This window comes from Balearica regulorum, chromosome 6 (genome assembly GCF_011004875.1).
Source record: "Balearica regulorum gibbericeps isolate bBalReg1 chromosome 6, bBalReg1.pri, whole genome shotgun sequence".
NCBI classification, from domain to species: domain Eukaryota; kingdom Metazoa; phylum Chordata; class Aves; order Gruiformes; family Gruidae; genus Balearica; species Balearica regulorum.
In genome coordinates this window covers 17,556,877-17,581,228 of record NC_046189.1, presented here as the reverse complement: position 1 = coordinate 17,581,228, position 24,352 = coordinate 17,556,877, and the positions used below count along the sequence as shown (strand labels likewise).

Genomic DNA, 24,352 nt, shown 5'->3' with positions numbered 1-24,352 from the left:
TCTCCATGGTGGCTTCCCTCAAGAGATACAGACATCTCAATGCTGCTCTTTAAATTCCCTAAATAGAAGAGGCCACCCTGGGTTTTTAGGGGGAGGGCTGGTCACCTAAATTTTCCTATTTGCAGACCATGTTTCTTTAAATTGAACAAGGTCAGCAGGAAAGTTGCCATGCATCTGTCTCCCTGCCAAGCCTTGCATGCCTCTTGCTAGATAAGGCATGTGTTTTCCAAAATAGCGAGGGCTAGGATTGGAGTGGGAAACAAGTGGTCTTCAACCATGTGGTCTGTCCCTGTCCATCAAGCTCTTAACCCTATCCCCAGATACCACTGTGATCCCATCCTCTCAGGTTAACATGATACTTTAATGCAGTAAAGCCTTTGCTTGTAATACTTTGATTTCATAACAACATATGAAGCCAGACCAGGAAGCAGCCTTCAAGGCCATGTCCTTATTTTTACTTCTCCTATGTGAATAAACTAAATACGAGGGTAAAAAAAAACATATAGGACATTCCTTAACTAAAAAATCAAGATGGCTTGAGTAATTAAATCCTTGAGTTGCTGTTCTGGAAATAATTGCTGTGAGTTCAATACAGTATAGAGATTTGTCTACTCATTCCAAAGAGGCAATGAGTACCTTGTTTTCACTAGTTTAAAAGACACTTACGTTTCACTCGAAGGTGAGCACCGGATCTGGCATTTGCTGCCTGGAAATCTACTCCACCAGCTTGATCTAAACGTACATTGTACAGTGTAAGAAAGTGCTTTTTGCCTTCCTCCTTGATTTCACAGTCCTGCAAAAAGAGAAATGAAATTATTTTATCAGTATCTGTTTTGTGCTCCTCACCACAAGAGCCTCTACTTCTTCTCATATCATGCATCTATTATGTCCTCTTCCATTCACAACACTTGGGCTAACTGCCATCTGCAATACAGAATCATAGAATGGTTTGGGTTGGAAGGGACCTCAAAGATCATCTAGTTCCAACCCCCCTGCCATGGACAGGGACACCCTCCACTAGACCACGTTGCCCAAAGCCTCATCCAGCCTGGCCTTGAACTCTTCCAGGGATGGGGCTTCATAGGCCTTTCCTTTCAATGTTTCTTCCTAGTAGTCTGTTTCCTCTTAGGAAGAAAGGGCAAGAGGCAACACATTCGTGTTTGTGAATGGTATGTGCTGATTGACTAGCCAATATATCTGTATGTAGACCAGTCAGAAGGCTAAGGGAACTGGAAATTACTAATCTTATGCTGTGACCTTTCCTTGAGAAGGGTCTTTTTCTTTTATCCAGACACTGATTTTCATGGAACTTCTGATCTTTGTGTATTACTCACATTGGTACTGTTACATCAAAGAGTTGCCAAATTATTGCCAGTCATGATTGTACTGTTTCTTAATTTTCCAGATACTTCCAGCAAGGAATTAAGAATATTTGATTAAACCTTATACCATTTCATACCAATTTTAGCTGCCATAGTAATGGAAAAGAGTTTGAAAATGTGATCTACATCTATTTAAACCAAACATAACTCAAAACCCAAAGGTAAATGCAGACAATCCAAAGTTTGCATTTTTAAATGACATTATGTTTAAGTGAATTCCGTGAGGTCCTTGCACTTTGGATACATGATACATAGGGACTAGCAATACAGAATGTACTTATTTATGTACAATAATTTATTATTTAGCTATTCTATATAATATTTTGGATTAAGTTTTTACTATATTTTGTATTTTAAAAGTTATTAATAAAAACCCAATATTTTTATTATAGTGACCCTTACTGAAAGCAGAAAGACATTTCAATTATTTTCTGCAGCCGCCACCTTCTCGCTCACACCCTACCTCCCCACAAATTGTTGAGACACATTTAAGAAACATCCTGAAATATTTGCTTACAGCTGATTCAGTCAGGGGTTCTCCTTTTAGCTTCCAATTGCCATGGACACCTTCCTCTGAGATTTCAATATCAAAACGGGCAGTCTCTGTCTCAATCACCTCCACACTGTATAGTGGACGTATAATCTCAATATCCCGGTCTGCAGGGGAAAAAAAAAAAAAGTTACTGATTTCCTCAATCTCTAACACACCCTAGATCTGTACTACAGAGAAGCCAAGTAAAAATAACCATACCTTCAATATTGAGTTTAGCAGAGGTTTGATCAGTACCACAGTCACAAGTGTACTGTCCAATGTCTTTCTTCAAAGCCTTCTTGAGGATAAGAATTCTCTTTTTACCATCAGCCTTAATAACAACATTCTTTGATGGAGTAATTGGTTTGCCATCCTTCATCCATTTCACTGGGGCATCTGCTTTGCTGATTTCACATTGTAAGATTACTTCATCTTTCTCTACAGCAGTGTAATCCTGCAGCTTCCCGGTGAAGTAAGGGTCTCCCTCTGCATGCAAAGTTAAAATATATTTCAATTTGAAGTTTTAGTCCTTCAAAAAGGACAACTAGTTCTTACCATAAAATACTTTTCTTTTTTACGCTCTGAAAGAAGGATTAAATATAGTCCTTATAAATACTACATAGTTCTGTTGCAAAAAGAGAAAACAACAAATATCTAAGAAACAATTCAGTGTATTACTAATACTGCTGACAACATTGTTTTGATGCTGTAGGAGTTTCAGAGCAACATTTAAATATCTAATAGCTAATTTTGCAACAGCTGCAAGAAATTTTAAAGTTATTCTAATTATTCTTTGTGAATGGGGAAATGGAGACTCAAAGAAGACAAACGAATTGTAGAATTGTCAAAAATCACAATGTAGATTGAGGTCAAACAACAAAAAACCAAACCACCAAAGCAAGCCAAAACCAACCCCAAGACTTTCTGATCACCATTTTTCATTAGTAAGAGTCTTCTAATAATATACATCATGTAATTTCTTTTGGGTATTCTTACCAAGGACAGTGAGTTTAGCTTCTGAGGATTTGTCCATAGCTTCCACTCTAATCTGAGAAGTATCATCAATAGTAAGATCTTTGATTGTGAGGGTATGGAATTTGCCATCATCTTTCATTGAAACCACTTTGCTGGTATGTAACCGTTGATCATTCTTGAACCAGATGACAGGGATATTTTCATGGGAGAGTTCCACAGTGAACACTGCAGTTTCTCGCTCTTTTTTTGTTACATCCTTTAGAGGAGTAATGAATTTCAGACGGATACCTATAACAACATAACATTTCATTAATAATAATGTTATCAATAAAAATTATTCAAGGACCATGGTGCAAACCTTTTCTAGAAAGGCAAAGTCAGACAAACCTTCAATAATTAGCTTGGCACTTGTTCTCTTATCCTCGGCTTCAAACATGTATTTAGCTTCATCCTCAAAGGCAACAGATTTAATAATCAGAGTATGCTTTGTTCCATCTGAAATAATTTGAAATCTTTCATCAGGAGTGATCTCTTGTGTTCCTTTCAACCAGCGGAAAGTCTTGGGTTCTCTGGACACCTCACATTCAAACTTGGCTTCATCCTTCTCAAAGACCTTCACATCGCTTAGTGGAGTGATAAAGATGAGAGGCAATTCTGAAATCAAAGAAGAGAACTTTCAGTTCAGCAATAGGTTCATATAGACCTTTCTGCTGCTAGATTTGTTCTAATGCCCTGAGATATGCGTGGAAAAGTTCACAAAGTACAGACTGTACCTTTCACTTTCAGATTAGCAGCACTTTTAGCATTAGCAGCTTGGAAAGACACTTCTCCGGTCATATCAAGTTTGCAGTTATGAAGGACAAGAGCGTGCTTCTTCCCATCTTCAATGATTTCACAGTCCTGGTGATAAAGAAACACACACACCCCGGCCGACATATGAATATTCTAAGACCACTCAGAATACATTATTATTAAATATGTTCTTTCTAGTGTAAATTATGGTCTAAAAATAAAGCCCACGACTTACAGGTGAAGGTGTTAGGGTTTCTCCCTTTAGCTTCCATATAGGACGGACATCAGGCTCAGAAATTTCAATTTCAAAACGTGCTGTTTCACCAACAAATACTTCCACTCCATACAGTGGGCGCTCCACTTTAATTAAGCGAGCTAAAATCAAAACCCAAAAAAGTTCACATCTGTTTACTCACTCATTCTATACCATAGAAATGTAGTACTGGAAAGGATCTCAACTCCCTCCCTATCCCTTCTTTAGGGCATCAGTGATAAAGGTTTATCTAACCACTTTTTAAAAAGCTGCAAATTTGGGCAGTCTACAACCTCCACGTATAATATGTCTGAAAGTTTAGTTATTTTTTGTACGAATATTTTTCCTCATAATTAACCCAGTTATCTGTTACAGTGAATTAAACTGTTGGGGTATTTTTCTGACTGTAAATGGACATAGAGAATAATTGATCACCACTGTCTTTACAACACTGTCTTAAGATATATTATCTCTTGTAAATACTGTTAATAATTGTAAATCTGGATATTTCAGCTATTTTTCATAACAGCATGTTTTCTAAAGGTACAGTTTTTGGTGTTTTACTTTAGAGAGCGTCTGTCTACACCATGTTACAAAGGTTTCAGTACTTTCCTTTAGCCAAGGCATGATAACTTACGCTCAACGCTGACATTAGCACTTGTCTTGTCGGTTCCACAGTCACATTCATAAACACCCTTATCACTCTCTGCAGCCTTCTTGATCTTCAGGATACGGCGCAAGCCATCTGTTTTTATGGAAATTCTGTTGGAAGCTACTAGTTCTTCACCATCTTTGTACCATTTTACTGGCACATCTTTGCTAAGTTCACATGCCAGAATAATATCATCTTTTTCCACAGCACTGTAGTCTTGTAATTTCACAGTGAAATATGGATCGGCCTCTACAAAAGACATAGCGGATATGAAACAGTAAATTAGTAATATAAATTTACTAAACCATCAAGATTTTGTCACCTTCTACTTATACAAATTCTTTATACATATTATATAGCATATTTTCAATTATTTATGCAATTACCTAAGACTTTGAGGTTTGCTTGTGTGTTCAAGTCCTTGACTACGGCCTTTATTTCAGAGATATCATCAAGAGTTACTTCTCTCAGTTCTAGTTTATGAACTTTGCCTTCTGAAGTCATAAAAACCGTTCTGCTTGTGTGGAGTCTCTTGTCATTTTTGTACCATTTCACTAGCATGTCTTCATGAGAAAGCTCAAACTGAAAGTGGGCTGTTTCCCCTTCTTTCACTGTTTGATCTTGTAGAGGTGAGATGAACTTCAACCTCACACCTGTAATGTAGACATGTAAATACCATCAGAAAAAGGCTAATGTGGTTCTAAAAGATACATTCTTTATCCATTTGTTATTGTTTTGTTCACAAGAAGATACTTGCCTTCCACAAACAGTCTTGCTGTGCTCTTCTTGCCATCAACTTCAGCAGTGTATTCTCCCTCATCGTCAAACTGAGAATCATTGATTATTAGAATATGCTTCTTTCCATCTGCAATGATGTCGAATTTTTCTCCAATCTTGAGTATATCAGTGCCCTTAGACCATATAACATTGGCTTCTCTGGTAAGGACACATTCAAACCTTGCTTGGCGCCTCTCAGGGACAGTAACATCTTTTAAGGGCACAGCAAAGTCCAGTTCAATTTCTGGAAGCAAAACAGAACACATCATTTTTAATGGGCTCCATGTGAATTCTGTTTAAGTTGATCTCATACTCCATGGTGCATCATACCTTTCACTGTCAGGATAGCTGTAGTAACTGCATTAAGTGCCTGGTAAAGGACTTCACCAGCTTGCTCTAACTTGACTTTGTGCAAGGTTAGGAAGCGTTTTCCTCCTTCGGCTTTGATTTCACATGTCTAGAGAGATGACAGACTTTGGTAAATACCATGCCAATGCGTTACTGCTAGGTATTTTTAATAGAGTGATTCTATAAACATTTTATACACACTAAAGAGTCAGCTAGAAAGACTGGAATTGCTTTTCAAGGAAAGTTAACACTTTTACTCAATAATAAAAAAATGGAGTCAATTTCTTCAGCATTCCACACTCCTTTTAAATGTCAGCATCATTCCTAGCAATATATGTAGGATATTTTTATTACTCTCTGAATGATGTGCTGTAATCCTTTGAGAAAATGAAGCCCTTCAAAAATTAGCTTTTATAGCATATAATTCTTAGTTAGAAACCCAGTGTTTTTTAACATCACCATAATGTTTAGCCTTTCTACGTTCTGGACTAAGTAGCACTGACAGACCTGGAAAGATCTTACCATATAGACTCAAAGGAACCTGTTCACAGTCTTTAAATTTAAATAAATTTTGTCGTAATATTCAAGGATGCTTACAGGTGAGGGTCTCAGGATTTCTCCTTTCAGCTTCCATTCACCAGGAATATCATCCTCAGATATTTCTGTATCAAAGTTTGCTGTTTCTTTCTCATAAACTGTAACATCCTCTAATGGCTTCAGAAGTTCAACTTCACGTTCTAGAATGCACAAGTGAACACATATATAATTAGGTCAAGTTTTGATAGACCTCTATAATAATACAGGTTACCTGTTTTGTTTGGTTGGTTTTGAACATTGGCCTATGAACTGATTAAATATAATACAAATAAAAGCTTACTTACCACCAAGGGTCAGTTTAGCTGGGTATCTGCGACCTTCAACTTCCACTGAATATTCCCCAATATCAGCAGGGCCAGCATTCTTGATTTTCAAGAAAATTTTATTTCCTTCTTTCAAGATTTCGGTCTTGTCAGTTGGTTCAGCAGGGATTTCCTCATCTCCTTTAAACCATTTAAAGTTTGGCGTATCCTTGACAATGTCACAGGTGAAAGTAGCTGTTCCTTTTGGTTTCACATGCTGGTCTCTTATGGGTTTTACTAACCAGTCTCTTATCACTTCTGCATGACAAAAAGTTACATAAAAATACAGCTTAGCAGACTTTTAGTACAAATTGGTGGGTCATAAATAGAAGACATAGAATTAACAAATTTTGTATTACAACAAGCTTTTAATAGCTGTAAAAATCTTACTTGTCCATTTATATTGTAATTCTTTGAGAAAAAGCTTTCTTAATTTTAAAACAGCCCAAATATCCTACAGAGATAGGAGAACATGATTTTGATTGCTTACCTACTACCTTAACACAAGACGAGCATGACAGCTCAGAGTCTTCCACAGTAACACTGTAAGTGCCAGAATCAGCATCATCTGAATCAGTGATCGTAAGGGAATGTGACAAACCAATAATGCCCAGAGCAAATTTCCCCGGCTTGTCTTTGATGATCTTCCCATCCTTCCTCCAGACCACACTCCTTTCTTTGTTAAGCTCACATGTCAAGTACAGTGGTTGGCCTTTAACCACAGTGACTTCTTCTTCAAGAGTTTTCACAAACCGCACTGGGAGTTCTGTGGGAAACACAACATTTTGATTTGTATCATTTATATATGGAAGGCGTGATGCAGAAATGCCTTACATATTAAACCAATATGTGTAGTGAGAGATAGAAACAAAAGAATGCACCTACCAACCACTGTAAATTCACAAAGTACCAGTACTTCTAACTTGAGGAGTAGCTAGCCTTTAAATTATTGATAAACTTGAAACAGGGAATACCTTCAACAATTAGTTTGGCTGTAGAGGTCTTCTCTTTGTTCCCCAGTCGTAATACACAAGTATATTCACCAGCATCTGACAGCTGGACATCAATAATATGCAGCTTCCTATCTTTGCCATCAGCAATAAACTTGTGCTTTGGGCTCTCTCGGATGTTACTTCCGTCTTTCATCCAGCTGGTAATCGCAGTGGATGGTGAAATAAGGACTTCAAAGATTGCAGAAGACCCAACAGATTCAGCTTCTGTTAGAACTATATCTTTCATCTCCTTGACAAACTTCAGTGGTACAGCCTTTAGTTGGTAAGTGAATGGAGGCTCTTCAGGAGGTTTTTCACCACCGCTGCCTGGCCTGAGTTTCCTTCTTTCTGCATCTGCTGGTGAAGGTGTCTTCTTGGCTGTAATTCAGATTTAGAAATGAATAAACTAATTCTGATTTATTGCTTTTGCTTGTAGGTATTGACTTGTAGTATCCTACCTTTGACTGGACTGATACCCTTCGGAGTTTCTTCTTTTGGTGGCTTGGCCTCTGTAGAGCAGTAGAAGAGCAGTATGATTAGGAATGTAGTTAAACATACATACTAAAATTAAGACAAACATTTATTTTTTCAAATCAGATTTTCTCTTCCTTTAGTTATATACACATACAAGGGGAGGAAGATACAAACATATGTATATATTTATACAACTTATCTGTCTATATCTCAATGGTAAGTTCAATATCTTGAAGCATGGGAAAGACATATATTTAGCAGTGGGGACTGAAAGGCAGCTTATGAGCTCCTACTTCCTCAATCTATTATCCTCCCCAATATTTTGTGATCAATACCCACCTGTCAATAGCTTAACTACCTATTACAAATCGTTATGGTTTTCTTTCAAAAAACCACATACTTTTCCTAATGAAGACAACAAAAATATAAATTGTAACAATGAAATACATGTTTCAGGACAATGTGATACTCTCACAAGTGAGGGATGTTCAGTTAGTTGCCCAATTTGTGATGAATCATCTCAGACTTTTGAAAAAAGCTATGCTGCTTCTCATCGTTTTGTGAAAGGAAGTATAGAAGATACTTTTAATGGGAGGATGATATGAATGAAATGTAGGACAGATTTTATTGCAGTGGGTGGAAAAATGAATACTATTAAAAATGTGTGAGATTTTTCTGAGAAGATAATGGCACACAACATGATTTATGAAGTCTTATAAAAATGCAAGACTAAGACAATGAGCATTGATCACACAGATACATGTACAGACAGGTAAGACAAACATGTCAAGAGTGGCTGAATGCCAGTACAGCCAGCTGACAGACTAGATGAAAATGTGAACGGTGTTAAAGAACGAAAACAAACATCACAATGGCAAATGGTATTCTCTAGAAGCAAATAATACAGTCACTTCGTAGAAGAATTTGGCAGCGGTCTTTCTCACCTTGCTTTGCATGAGACTTTGCAGGAACATCCAGAACTTCACTTGATTCTCCAGGTGCATCTAAATTCCTATTCTCATTCGGAAGTCTACTGGCCTGCTCAATCACATGAGCAGGTTCTGATTTCCGGTATTCTTTCTCTCCTGCTTTCTTGGGAGTTATTATCTTACCTATGCTTGAGGAGAAACTTCCATCTCCGTTTCCAGGGGTTCCTTTACTTGGTCGTATTTTGTCCAAAAGCTTTCCCTTCTCTTTTTTCATGGTAAGAGATGTGCTTTTTCCAATGCCATATTTAGCTGATGGTTTTTCATCTGATGTACCTCCTGTCACTGGAAGTTCTTTTCCCGAAAGCTTCACTTTTTCCACAGTCAAAGAAGATTTCTTTTCTTCAGTTTCATCTTTGCTGCTTTTGAGAGCTGGAGTTTCTTTACATTCATCCTGAATGGTATGGACTTCTTGAAATTGTTTTTTATCTTGCCTCCCTGGTGGCTGCATAGGAACTGTCTTTACTGACTCAGATCTGTCAACTATTTCATCTTTGACGCCCTTTATATGTTCTCCTATGGAAACTTCACCTTCCATTCCTTCTCCTGTAACCACTGCATCAAATTCTTCTTTTTCAACAAGCAGATTTTCAGGAGCATCTGACTGTCTAATTTTGTCTTTTTTTAAGTGGGTGCTGAAGGTAGTTTTCTCTTCCTTCCCTGGTATAATCTTTTTGCCTGTTTTTATATCACTTAGGAGTGCTTTCTCAGTCAACAATTGTCCTGAATCCTCCTCATAATGAACTTCTTCCTCTGAATAATACTTTTCTCTTGCTTTCCTTTCCACTACTTCTGGCTTAAGAAAAGACGGTTTAAAGATTATGTAAGCTTTTTCTCTGGGAAACTCCTCACCTTCAGTGTGGTGTTCTAGGTCAACATCTTTTCTCAATGCTGGTTCAGTCACCTCAGACAGGTCTAAGGAATGTAGTTCTGCTGATATAAAGTCCAGATTCTCATCTTTCTCATCACTTTGAATAATTTCCATTTTCTTTGCTTCTTTATTAAGAATCTTATCTATAGGAATTTCAGCTACCATGGTACCAGATTTCTTCATCCACTGAGTTTTATTTTGTAAGTCATGCTCCTTCATGGATTCTTCAAGAAGAACTTCAGATTTCTCTAGAGGAAACCCTCCTCTGTCGTCTTCACTTCTAAACAGAGGAGTTTCAGCTATTCCTGCCACTGTGATATCCTTTACAAATGACATTTTATCCTTAATGGGAAATTCTTCAGGTTGCAAAGTGATTTTTGATTTTCTCTCTTTTCCTAGAAGTCTTTTCTGGTCTGTGGGCTCATATGGCTCTCTGGGTATACGTTTAGGTACATAAGTTGACTCAGTTCCCTCTCCTTTTTCATGCACAGGAATCTTTCCTTCATGAAGAACATGAAACTTGTCAGGGACTTTCTCTACTCCATCTTCCCTATGAGCAACCAATTTAATTTCATCCCCCTTTTCTTCTCCAGAATCTCTTTCCGCATATTCAGATGCTATAGAAATCAATTTCAATTCCTCATCAGGTATTGGTGGTTCATCTTTTGCATAAGTAATGTGATCTATTGCAACTTCTATCTTCTCACCTGTAAGGGTAGTCTTTATTGAACCCATAGGTGTCATTTCTGGCTCCTCTTCTTCATGAGCCAGGATAAAATATTTAAGAGCCACTTTCTCCTGCTCATCTCCCTCTGGCTTCAGTATTCCATCAGCTGTTTCCAGTGAGATTTTAAACTCAAGTGGCTCTACTGTCTGAATGTCCAGAACTGTCTCCTTAGGACTTACTCTCTCTTTTAGATGCAAGTGTTTCTCAACCAAAATCTTCTTTAACACAATCGACTCAAGCTTTTCTTCTTCCACTGGGGGCATTCTATCTCTATGCTTTAGTACAGATGGTGCAGCAGGCTTTTCTGCAGCTACAAAGGTTTCACAGGTAATTTAGAGTTAACATCCATAAGAATAAGCATCAGGAACAATATATTTTAAGACAAAATTTCCAGCTACACCTGAAATAAAATGAACATAGAACACTTTTTCTCCACACAACAGAAAGCTTACAACACAATCACAAAACAAAAGAAAGATAAGAATGGCACATACAAACAGTACAGAAGACCTAAGTAAACCACTATTATGGTACAGAGCATTGTCCCACTAGTTTGCCAATTTCAATCCAATCCAGGTTAAAAGTAGCAGAAAATGACAGCTTTCTAAGGCCTATCTGACCACCTTATATAAAATGGGTTAGTTATGCCATTGCAGGCCTGGCCACATCACCAAATCAATGGCCAAGAGACATTCATGATTAGGTTTTTCAAGTGCCCAAGATCCGAGCTCTACTGTAACATGAGGTCCTTTGAACGATGGGTGAGAAGCACGTATGTCAGCTCTATCGGTGGACCTCAGGCTCAGAGTGCTTCAGAGGAATTAAACTCTTCACAGTTCTTTTTTCACAGCAGCATATGATCCAGGGTCCTAAGTATATCCAATGAAAGTAGGAATACTCTAGTTCTTCAACACCACTGCCATTTTTTCTCATGACTTCAATAACAAATTAAAAGCAGAAAACTAAATAACACAATAATTGTTTAGAAATGTGTAATCTTTCATTTGCTATACAGAAAATAGAAGATGCAGTTCACAAGACATACATCAGGACATAAACAACATCAAGGAATCAACAGAATACACCAATTTCATAGTAGGACAATAAATAAAGGCACACATATCACCATCCAGAAACAAGAGCACAGATCCGTCTCTGTGGTATATCGGAGACACTTGTCTTTTAGATTAGGTGACAGTACCTAGAATAACAAGATTCTTGAACAGGACCTCAAATCTTCCTGTGATGAATGAGTTATATGATTGTACAGCTCTTAATTCTCTTTATCCTGAAGGTATTTAGGTATCTCAGAGAGAAAAACCCTATAAACAGCGTAGAATAAACATAAATACCTGCTTTCTTTCCAACCACTGGGACTGTAACAACTGGAGTAGTGACAGCTGGTGCTGGTTCTGCTGCTGGTTTTGGAGATTTTAGAGCTGTAGGGAAGAAAAAAAAAGTTCTCAAATATTTGTTTTAATAAATAATTTTTTTTCAGAACAATGTTCTCTAAAATGTTTTGTAGATTGTATGAAAGTTCCCATCTTAGTAATATTAAAGACATTTGTTTAATGTCCTTTTAGCCAGAAGTCTCTGAATGGAAAATACTAGACGCACAAGAAAGGCTGCACTGGTATTCATGGCTAAAGAATTCTTACCTACTGCAGGTTTAGGTTCAGGCCCAGGAAGTGGGATAGCTGCTTGCTTAGGTTCTGGCATTTCAAACACAACAATTACAAATAGGTTAATTTACATGTTTTGTAATCACATCAAACATTAAAGTTAGAAGCAAGAATACAAACAGTGTTAATCGAAGACAGAATTTATTGGTTTATATTTTATTTAGCAGAAAGCAAGAAATTAACTTGAGATGAACTCTCATAAAGCAAGATACAATGGAACAAAGATGAATTTTTCAAGCACTGAAGAATTAAAGCCAACAAGAAATCCAGAAGAATGCCAAGTGATTAATCATGACACAATAGTCATGAACAAACTGGATGATAGTAACGCATTAGGTTAATATAGCATGATATTCAGCAATTAATATCATTTAGTTGCTGCAATAAGGAAAAAGAGCACTACACGTCTGTACCTTTTGGCGGTTCAGGCACATGTTTCTCCTCTTTTTTTATGACAGGTATCTCAGTTTTCTTCTTAGGAACTTCTGGGACTTTAAAATATTATTTTTATTTTGTAAGATATATTGAAACACCTTGAATCCTCAAATACAATTATTTCCAATGTATTTAAAAGTTTTCACTCTTTTTAGACATAACCAGTGTCAGCTGTTCATAAGGTTTAGGAATATGTATTTTTAAGAGTGAGAATTGAATGAATTAGAAACACTAAATGGATGAAAGGACACATATTTGCAAAATGTTAACTAAAAGAATGCTTGGAATAACTGTTTTGCTGTAGTTATACTTTTATCAGTATTATAAAATATTTGTCAAGTTCTCTTCTATACATAGTGAAGAATCAGGAACAATCCCAAAATACAGAATTCAGACCCAAATACAGATGTCAAATTCGGCTGTGCTTTCATCAAGGCTTTAATTTGCACAATTAGGTTAATGCAAGTCATCTTTTAAAATCTCACTTTCATTCCTGAATTTCAGAGAATACTACTTAAAAGTGGGAATTTATTTATTTATTTATTTATAAATTATACCTTACCAGATAGATTTGAATGTAATCTAGTACCTTCAGGTTTCTTAATTTTTTCTACTGGTGTAGGTACTGGTTTAACTTCTGGTTTAGGTTCTTTTTCTGGTTTAGGTTCTTCCTCTTCTGGTTTCTTTTTAAGAACTTTAAAAGAAAAGGAATTTCAGTTTTTAAAGCACATGTAAACAAAAAAATAAGACAGTGAACAAGACAAAAGATTAAAAATATATCAAAGGAATGTAAAGTGTATATAGTTCAATATAAATGGAAGAGTTCGTGTAACTATTCAAGATATTATTCTGAAAGTCTTAAAATTTGAAGTCATCTAGAGCAAAAAGATGCTTTTAAGAGCAGTCCATCCAAGAGGAAAGATGTCAATGTTAGCTGTCCATGATAGAATACAATTTCTTATAATATATATATAATCATAATTAAGTGATGAATTAAAATACATAATAATGCATTAATAACTGCAGTTACAGATTATTTTCAGGGACAAAATGCAGGATTATGGATTAAACTATTGACTTCAGTGAGAGAACAAGACTGAATCTTCAAGTGTTATATTTGGAGAACTCAAATTTATATAATGTCTGTTTTTCATTTTACTTATTTAATTTATTTTTGTCCTGTCAGATATCAGCCTTGGATATCCAATGAGATTGTTATCTGAAAAGCTGAATATTTATATTTTATTATGTTGTCTGAAATTTGAAGTTCAGCTGCAAGGTACATGGGCATGAATCATCCCACGGTGGTATTTCAAAAATAATTGGAATTAATGCTTCCTTTTTCTAAGCAACAATTGAGCATGAAGTGATTCAGAAGGCTCCAGACATTGCAGGAAAGGGACTGATGTCCAATAGTACCATAGAGTTCTGCTATCTGTGCAGTACTTCCAAGAAAACCATAAAAGAGAATACAGATACTATATATGTGGCTTTAATAAAATTTACACTGTCACTGGAAAATATTTAGGGGTCTAGAAGCTGAAGACAGTGGAAAACTGTCAACTCTATTTTTACAGAGATTAAGAAAACAGAAGAGAGTTGTAATGAACCAGATTTTCAGGGTGCTGGTCTGTTTTCATCACACATCCTTTGGATCTGACAGATTTTCAGGATATCTCCACTTCATCTCTGCAACTATAAGGCTTTCCCCAAGAAACAGACATCAGATAATACTTTATTCATGTAATTTTCGATACCACGCACATAATCCAATGTTGCTTATGGGAATATATTGAACAATGTTAATATGCTGTTTGTTTTTTTTTTTAAACAGAGCCAAGTTACTATACCTCTTTTCAAAACAACTTCTTCTTTTGGTGGAGGAGTAACTTCGGGAATTACTCTGCGAGGTTTCTTTACAAGTCCAGGCACTTAAAAGAATATTATTCCAGATTTTATTATGGGTTCATAACAGCAGTAAGAGCTAACAAACAACTAACCGTTCCAAACATACCAATCAAATGCTGGTCCACTACTAAATATTAAAAGCAAAGGTAAAGCGGCTGAGATTGAAGTCAATAGTTTTAATACTTTTTCTATATTATTTGCACACAGTTGTCTTCTAGGCTTATGCATAAGAGGAAATTTTCATACAAATCAACAAAAGAGAAGTATGGTTTGATAAAACTATAAAGGTCATGTATTCAAAGAGAGTTATAGTAACATTTTTATCTCCTTTTCCTCTTTTATTATAGGCTTACGTTACATATTTATTCATCTGAACTGTCTATGATGTTCATAATTATCCAGTTATTTTAATTTCTAAACTTGAAACAGCATTAACTGCTTAGCTGCTTAGCTTGTCTTAAGCTCCAGTACATATGAAAAATATAAGGGTGTACTTGTAAAGTGGCTTGCTCAATTAATTATTCATCTCCATCTCTGGAAAATGTCCTCTCACAAAAATAAGTTACATTTCAGACAAATAATAAACTAAGTATGTTAGAATAATGCTATATATATTTAAATAGTATATTGGTTTTTATTTCTCCCTAACCAGAGAACCAAAGTGAGAATCTATACAAGTGATGAAACTCATAAAAACTCTCTCACTCTTCTGTGATTCTGTCTTTTGCATCTCATGAATTGCATGATGGGACGTTAAAGTGGACATAAATATAACATGAACATAAACATCCAAGACTGGAGCCCACTATTGAGCATAATCTAACACAGACAGCTTTTTGATATTTCTGAGAAAATTAAAGAAGAAGAGGATACCAAGAACTACAACTCCAGGCTCATGAGACACTTAATTTAAGTAAGATTCCTATATTAGCTAGGTAGGTACCTTTAGCAGGTGGGGGTTCCAATTTGGGAGGCTCACCAGGTTTTGCAGTCACAACTTTCTTCCTTGATTCAGGAGCTTTAAAGAAAATTATTTGAATTTTACCACACACATCATTAGATTCAAAAAAGAATCCAAACAACTGATTAATACAACTGGCATAATAGAAAGATAAGAGTTACAAAGATTCTGGCTGATGAACTGTTTAGAAGTCAGATGATCTGTAGGAAATGCAGTTGATCTGAAACTCATGTTCATATAGTAACACCAGCAAATTATTGCTGGGGATTCTTTTCATTTGTAAGAACATGTTAAAGATAGAAGAATTACGTTAAGGATAGAAGAATGTGTTAACTTAGTTAAGATTTTTTTAAATGATTTTCTGTAACTATTGAAAAGAACCCATGTAAACTGACTTGGCATAACACTGGTAAAAAATCATAAGAGATTGAGCATTAGTAAGGCGCGCCATTAGAGCGATAGTAAATTAGAAAAGGAAAAACAAAAGATCCAAAGTGATATGTTTAAAAGCATGCTTTTCAGGATTCATCAGTATAATTTCAAGCAATTATATGCTTCAGTTCCCACTGTTAATTGTGACTTCAGTTGATTATACCTTTAAGTAGTTCTTTTGCCAATTTAATATCTTCTATTGGTGGAGGAGGTGGTGGGGGTTTTCGCTTTTCAGGGATCTTCTTCTCAGGTTCCGGTGCTTTAAATAACATTAGGTAGATTTAGTATAAATTTACTACCACAGTAGTTATGTGAAGAGTAACATCTAAATGTAAAGATGGTCATTTTCCATTTCCAATGAAGCCAGTGAAAAAAATCTCATTGAATTAAATGGGAGCATGAAAGAGCCTTAGACTATTGCTTTGTAGCATGCACACAATACAAATATCCAAGTTGGCTTAAAAAAGCATGTTAATAACATGAGAACAAAGGTAGGAAACCAAGTGATGGGAAGACTCTCATTGACAAGAAACAAAGTGAAAGCATTTAAAATAATCTGTGTGTTGTACTTAGAATTAAGAGATCAGAACTCATTTCCAAAACATAACAACTGAGGAAGAATTATGCAGACACATACAACATACAGGTACAGGTATGAAGAACGACACAGTAAGAAAAAAACTGCATAGTAATGAAAGAAAGGTGTCCAGCAGCCTCTATGTAGGTAGTTTGTATACCTTTAACTGGTAAAGCTTCTTCTACTTCTGCAACTGGAATTTCTTCTGCTTCTTCAGGCTCAATTTCCTTTACGATTTCGTATTCTTTAAAGAATATTGACAACTGGTGTAAGTTTCCAAAGATAAGATCATTTCACATGAACAATTTTGTAGATATTAGTAAAAAGAAAGCTACTCCAATAGACACAGACAAATACATATTCAGATAAGTAATCACTCAGTATGTTACCTTTGCAGTTAATGAATGCTTTTGAAAAACTACTCTCTATGTAGGAATGAATCAGTGTTGTGTGAAGGATAGTATTTTTTATGCATGCAATATAAACCAAACATTAAATTTGTGGATGAGTCATTGTAACTGGAAATAATAAAAACTTCAATGCTCTCAATTTATTTAAGATTATAACAGCAATATAAATACTAGGTTTTAAGAGACTCAAATTTAGTGGGAATTTATTATTATCCTAAAAAGAGACACACTTTGTTAGGAATATCCTGTGTAGGAGCATATGTCACTTGAAAATATTTAATTTTGAAAGTTATATTTTACTTCTAAAAGTGAAAATATAATAATAGATACAAGAAACATAGACTGGTATCTAAAACATGAAGCAAAGAATTTACAAACATTACAATGGGAAAAAAAGGACAACATCTATTTTAAATGCTTATGTTTGGAAGAACAGGACAAAGGATTGTCCTTACAGTAATAGCTATGATGGCATATACCTTCGCTTGGTAGTGGTTCAGGTATTTTAGGAACAGCAACAGGTACTTTCTCCTCTGGGACAGGTTTCTTGGGCATCTCAGGCACTTTAAAAAATATTAGTTCCTTTTATTTCCAGGTATATAAATATACATATGAAACATAAAAAAGACAAAGACATCTACAACACAGAAAATCACAGTAAGTAACAGTGACCATAACCACAAAAGACTGTTTGTATTCCAAGCGGTCTTTCCCAAGATAGTCTACTCACAACTGACACATTTTATAGACTCAGTTATGAAGAAAGAAAAGAGAGAAGAATAGGAAACATTTCTCCTCAGGAGATGCCTCCTGGCAATATATACCTTCGGTGGGAGGAGGCTCTGGTTTTTTAAATTCTGGCTTTTTAGGTGTTGTAAGAGGCACTTTCTCTTCTGGGACAGTTCTCTCCGGCACATCAGGTGCTTTAAAGATATTAGTAAATTTTCATTTTTGTGAACATTAAGATACATACATATATGTATATGTATATATATACACAATAGTGAAAAGTGAAATGATTAAAAAGAGTAAGGCAGTCAAAACACAAACAATAAAATTCTAAGTGACAGATTATTCCCTCAGATACCTAAGCACTGTGTACATCAGTAAAACAAGGGAAACAACATTCAGAAAACAGAGGAGAGGCTCAGTCACTGATGTATGTACCTTTAACTGAAGGAACTTTATGGGTTTTAAGGACAGACACAGACTCTGGTATTTTGGGCACAGCCACAGGCTCTTGTTTTGTGGGCACAGGCACAGGTTTCTTTGGTACAGCCACAGGCTTCTTTGGTACAGCCACAGGTTTCTTGGGCACTGCCACAGGCTTTGGGGGAACGACCACTGGCACCTCCTCTTCTGGCTCTTCCTCCTCGGCCAACTCAGGCACTTTAAAGATATTAGTCCCTTTTACTTGACTGAGCCAAAGGTCAGCAAACAGCCAAGTGGCAAGGAGCAAAACAGGAAAGTAAACCCTTGACAGACTACCAGGGAGTCCTCTTCAGGCAACCACTCTTCCTTCAGGTGGACTACGTGCAGCAAAGAGCCAAAGCATGGGCTCATGAGAGAGTGCTTGCTGACCAGCCCCACCCTCCCCTGCAGGCATGCGCAGGCACATACAGACACAACACGACCAGTCCCACTCTCACCCCTCCCCACAGAGCGCAGAGGGGCAAAGAGCAACCGGTACTGCGGCAACCCGGAGGGCACCGCAGGCTCTTTCAGAACACCACCATATACCTTTGGCTGGAGGAGCTTCTGGCTCTCCAGGCTCAGCAACTGGTGCCACCTCTTCCAGTGCCGCTGCTGCCTCCTCCTCCTCCTCTTCCTCTTCTGGGACCTCTGCCTCAGGCATCTCAGGCACTTCAAAGATATTAGTGTGTTGCATTTTACATTGGTGAAAACACGGGCCAAGTAGAAACAAAACCCAGGGCAATATGGGCACAGAACATCACAACAGCTGGCTCAAAACATCACACACGCACGTGCAGCACCGTTTACCCAGCATGCACAACCTTGAGAGTTTCAGTTTGGAAAGAGAGACAGGCCAAGAGAGGGTAGGACAGTGCTTAAGAAGATTAACTTCTTTGTTAAGTCATCCATGAAGACAGGTACCTCTGGGTGTTGGAAGCTCTGGTACTTTGGCAATGGCCACAGGTACTTTTTCCTCTTGAGGAGCCTTCCTGGGCACCTTAGGTGCTTCAAAGGTATTAGTAACAGTCAGTTTTATACATTAAACAGGAAGACAAACAATGAAATGTAAACTAGAGATGCACTCACGAAAGTAACCGAACTGGTCTCACGATATTGACCCATGTCTCACTCACGGACTCATACACACACAAAACCACACACGGGCACAGGCACAGCACAGAGTGGTGATGCCAAGGAGGTTTTGTGAGAAAACTGTTGGCAATGTTTAGGTACAGCTCGAGGGTGAGGTATGAATTAGGATACCCTCCTCTGTACTCAGCAGCCCTCCCTCCCTGGGAGGAGAGACTGTCATTCTCAGCCCCACTGGGATCTGGCTCTTCCCTGGGAGCAGCCTCAGCCCATATCTTATCTGTTGCCATTCCTCATGATGCTGCTGGTGTTTTGCATTCAGCAGTGTGGGCAGTGACAGGGTCAGGAACCCCTTATTTCTTCTTTGTCCCTATTTCTGTCCTTCTCCATTTCCATTCTTTGTTCATGCTTTTCTTTTTATTGGCTAATTTTCGAGGTCTCTTGCCTTAATTTTCATTTCACTGTGGCAACTTTCGCACCCTGTATTGTTCACTAGATTTTATAACCATTCCTTCTTCATTATAGTATCTAAAATGAACAGAATTTTCCTTACACACTTGATGTGCTGCCAATTCTTTTTACTGACCTCATATGTACATTTCGGAGTAAAACTTGTTTTTTTTTCATTCTGAAAGATTCATGTCTATCATATACACTAGCTGAGACTGTCAAGAGAGTCATGGAGACATTCAGTCTGTCAATCTAAGAAAAGAAAATTGGGCAGTTTTCTGAAAAGTTATGATAGACTTTTAAAATAAAACATGTTAGTGTCTGCTGATTCAGAATATGAAAACAAAACAGTAAATTCAAAATATCATTTGGGTTGTTTATACAAAATACTAGATAATTGAATTCCTAACTGATACATGGCACAGAACATAGCCGTTTCAGGTAATCACAAACAGACAGGGTAACAGACACCAGAAGTAACACGTAAGACAGTAAGAAACAGTCTCATTCAGGCTGAGGCACAGGGCAACAGGTACCTCGAACTGGTGCAGGTTCTGGCTTTTGTGGCACAGTTACAGGTCTGGGCTCTTCCAGAACACCTTTCTTGGGCACCTTGGGCACTTCAAAGATATTAGTATATTTTAGTTTTGTGGGCACTACTGATGTATTTGAAACAATAAGACAATCAATAATACGTGCATGCAGTTGTCTTTGAGAAAGTGCTGTGGTTACACTCAGTCATCAGTTATGCTTTGCTTCAAACACGTGGATGACCAGGGCGTCAAATATGTCACGCAGGAGATAGGAATTGTGTGTTTAGTTTCTGTCTCTGACTCAAGGCGGAAATGTAGAAAACATACACCCTCTTTGTAACAGTTGATCAGAGACTTCTTTATGGAATCCACCGTATTTAAGTATCAGTCATGTATCATTCATGACTATTTTGTCATTGTAACAAAAAAATTTTTTTTGAAGTATCATTTGCTTTATCATTACCACTTTTTTTTTCCTCTATCAATTATTTCCATTCTTTACATCTCCTCTTCATTTTCAGTTTTCCACTGTTCCTGTCTTTAAGATTCTGTTGTTTACAATAATATATACTTCCTCTCCTGTCTTTTGGATTATATTAATTACTCCTTCATGTGCTAATAGGATCATCACTAGATATAGACAGTATTTTGCTAGTAAATCTACTTCATGTCTACTCACATTAACTTACTTTTAAAGAGATACAGAACTGATACTGCTGCTGTCATCCAGCAATACAGTTTATTAGAAAATTCAGGGATGCAACATTATGTTCTTTTAATTGTGGACTTATTTGCAGACTCTTCTTCAGAACAATATGTTATTCTGTTTAAACTCGGCATTCATTAAATGTTAATTCTTAAACTTCACAAGAAGTTCAGAAAGCTGCAGACAATTTTCAAGGAATAGAATCCAGTTTTTCTGCCATGTTCTAGACACTCCAGACAGCACTTCATATTTCTTATACACCTATCTCTGATAGGTCATCACCAGAAAAATTAGTTCAATCTAAGTCTGAAAGATCATGATGTTACTTTCTAATGATGATACTAATAGGGACGACATGTACCTTGGGCTGGTGGTGGTTCTGGTTTTTGGGGTGCAGCAACGGGTGCTTTTTCTTGCGGGACAACTTTCTTGGACATCTTGAACACTTTAAAGATATTATTTTCTCTTAATTTCACAGTTAAAGAATACAAATGATCACAACACTTAGGATAAAATGAAAGAGTTTACATATTTCTAACACTGTAACAATCCTCTAGTGACAAGTTTGTTAGTTACATATGCAAAGATATGCAGAGCAGAGGCTAGGGATAGAGGACACAAAACACATCTTACAGAAAAAAAGGGATGCCAAACAAAAATATTAATCAATACTTCAAAATAAAAAGCAACTCCCTGCAGAAGATATACCTTTAGCTTGTGGAGCTTCTGGTTTCTTTGGTACAGCCACAGGTTTCTTGGGCACTGCCACAGGCTTTGGGGGAACGACCACTGGCACCTCCTCTTCTGGCTCTTCCTCCTCGGCCAACTCAGGCACTTTAAAGATATTAGTCCCTTTTACTTGACTGAGCCAAAGGTCAGCAAACAGCCAAGTGGCAAGGAGCAAAACAGGAAAGTAAACCCTTGACAGACTACCAGGGAGTCCTCTTCAGGCAACCACTCTTCCTTCAGGTGGACTACGTGCAGCAAAGAGCCAAAGCATGGGCTCATGAGAGAGTGCTTGCTGACCAGCCCCACCCTCCCCTGCAGGCATGCGCAGGCACATACAGACACAACACGACCAGTCCCACTCTCACCCCTCCCCACAGAGCGCAGAGGGGCAAAGAGCAACCGGTACTGCGGCAACCCGGAGGGCACCGCAGGCTCTTTCAGAACACCACCATATACCTTTGGCTGGAGGAGCTTCTGGCTCTCCAGGCTCAGCAACTGGTGCCACCTCTTCCAGTGCCGCTGCTGCCTCCTCCTCCTCCTCTTCCTCTTCTGGGACCTCTGCCTCAGGCATCTCAGGCACTTCAAAGATATTAGTGTGTTGCATTTTACATTGGTGAAAACACGGGCCAAGTAGAAACAAAACCCAGGGCAATATGGGCACAGAACATCACAACAGCTGGCTCAAAACATCACACACGCACGTGCAGCACCGTTTACCCAGCATGCACAACCTTGAGAGTTTCAGTTTGGAAAGAGAGACAGGCCAAGAGAGGGTAGGACAGTGCTTAAGAAGATTAACTTCTTTGTTAAGTCATCCACGAAGACAGGTACCTCTGGGTGTTGGAAGCTCTGGTACTTTGGCAATGGCCACAGGTACTTTTTCCTCTTGAGGAGCCTTCCTGGGCACCTTAGGTGCTTCAAAGGTATTAGTAACAGTCAGTTTTATACATTAAACAGGAAGACAAACAATGAAATGTAAACTAGAGATGCACTCACGAAAGTAACCGAACTGGTCTCACGATATTGACCCATGTCTCACTCACGGACTCATACACACACAAAACCACACACGGGCACAGGCACAGCACAGAGTGGTGATGCCAAGGAGGTTTTGTGAGAAAACTGTTGGCAATGTTTAGGTACAGCTCGAGGGTGAGGTATGAATTAGGATACCCTCCTCTGTACTCAGCAGCTCTCCCTCCCTGGGAGGAGAGACTGTCATTCTCAGCCCCACTGGGATCTGGCTCTTCCCTGGGAGCAGCCTCAGCCCATATCTTATCTGTTGCCATTCCTCATGATGCTGCTGGTGTTTTGCATTCAGCAGTGTGGGCAGTGACAGGGTCAGGAACAGAAATCCCATCCTCATTACTATTTCTATCCTCTCTTTCTGTTCTGGGTTTTTTTCAAATCTTTTGCAGTACAAGTATGTTGGGGGCTTTTGACTTAGTGAAAGTTCAGGACTTCTATAATCTTGTATTTAGAAATTGCATTTGGTGAGGGTAAAAGTGCTAGCTGCAGAGTGAACAAGTTTCCTTGTTCTCCTTCTTAACATGATGCAGAATTTTTCTGCACAAATACTGAAGATCTGGTGGTCTTGTACCTAATAACTATGCGCAATTCAATTGTAGATTTGCAGAGCTCAGTTTATTTGGTTCCCCATGTACTTATGTTCAGAAAAAAGTCACATCAGCATATGACTACATCCATATGGGTTTTTTTCATGTTATATTTGACCACGGAATGAAACCCATCCTGATCTACCACGCATTTGAATAATCACTGTATTTACTTATGACTTTGGAGTATCTGTTATTTGAGATCTAGGCCCAGATCATAAATGTCCAAGTATCAAAATACTACTGTGCTATGTAGGTATCTCCCTCTTTTTACTTTGGGACTTCTTTTCCCACAGCAACTTCAGTTCCTTCACAGTCCATTGAACAGTCCATTGAACTTATTCTCTCTGAAGTAATCAGTTTTTATGTTTGGGTGAGGTTTTTTTCAGGGTTTTTTTTCCTGTTTTTTTAAATATTGGTGTGTCATGACTGCGTCTGGTTCTTACAACCACGCCACAGGACAGGGTTGCCAGTTGGTACTGGTTACAAAAAAATACTTTGGGTAAAAAAAACATTTATATTACTTGAGATTCTTGGAAAAGTAATAAAGACAGAAGTTTACATTAAAAATTGAAAGTAGAAAGCTTTCCCATATATCCTGTCAGTTTTGATATATAGAACTTTAGCTTTTGAACACATATGAAAGAGATTGGGAGAGTCCCTCATGTTCCCTATGTATTTGCCATTTGAATAATAGAATTTGTACACAGCACAGAACATAGCCGTTTCAGGTAATCACAAACAGACAGGGTAACAGACACCAGAAGTAACACGTAAGACAGTAAGAAACAGTCTCATTCAGGCTGAGGCACAGGGCAACAGGTACCTCGAACTGGTGCAGGTTCTGGCTTTTGTGGCACAGTTACAGGTCTGGGCTCTTCCAGAACACCTTTCTTGGGCACCTTGGGCACTTCAAAGATATTAGTATATTTTAGTTTTGTGGGCACTACTGATGTATTTGAAACAATAA

At 37.6% G+C, this 24,352-nt stretch overlaps 1 protein-coding gene across 1 annotated transcript in view; it reads right to left on the bottom strand.

The window, feature by feature from the left end:
* Positions 1–24,352, bottom strand: part of TTN (titin) — a 242,473-nt gene that overhangs the window by 93,066 nt on the left and 125,055 nt on the right. Inside the window, 35 exon segments of the mRNA XM_075756546.1 lie at positions 667–793; positions 1,900–2,039; positions 2,134–2,400; positions 2,911–3,177; positions 3,277–3,543; positions 3,663–3,789; positions 3,917–4,056; positions 4,572–4,835; positions 4,973–5,239; positions 5,344–5,607; positions 5,694–5,820; positions 6,309–6,448; positions 6,593–6,868; positions 7,101–7,376; positions 7,585–7,980; positions 8,061–8,111; positions 12,013–12,099; positions 12,319–12,372; positions 12,756–12,833; positions 13,367–13,471; positions 14,628–14,708; positions 15,629–15,703; positions 16,242–16,337; positions 16,816–16,899; positions 17,545–17,628; positions 17,890–17,988; positions 18,233–18,454; positions 18,806–18,928; positions 19,181–19,264; positions 20,335–20,418; positions 21,399–21,482; positions 21,746–21,871; positions 22,223–22,345; positions 22,598–22,681; positions 24,209–24,292. Of these exon segments, the coding sequence (XP_075612661.1) occupies positions 667–793; positions 1,900–2,039; positions 2,134–2,400; positions 2,911–3,177; positions 3,277–3,543; positions 3,663–3,789; positions 3,917–4,056; positions 4,572–4,835; positions 4,973–5,239; positions 5,344–5,607; positions 5,694–5,820; positions 6,309–6,448; positions 6,593–6,868; positions 7,101–7,376; positions 7,585–7,980; positions 8,061–8,111; positions 12,013–12,099; positions 12,319–12,372; positions 12,756–12,833; positions 13,367–13,471; positions 14,628–14,708; positions 15,629–15,703; positions 16,242–16,337; positions 16,816–16,899; positions 17,545–17,628; positions 17,890–17,988; positions 18,233–18,454; positions 18,806–18,928; positions 19,181–19,264; positions 20,335–20,418; positions 21,399–21,482; positions 21,746–21,871; positions 22,223–22,345; positions 22,598–22,681; positions 24,209–24,292 (5,253 nt within the window).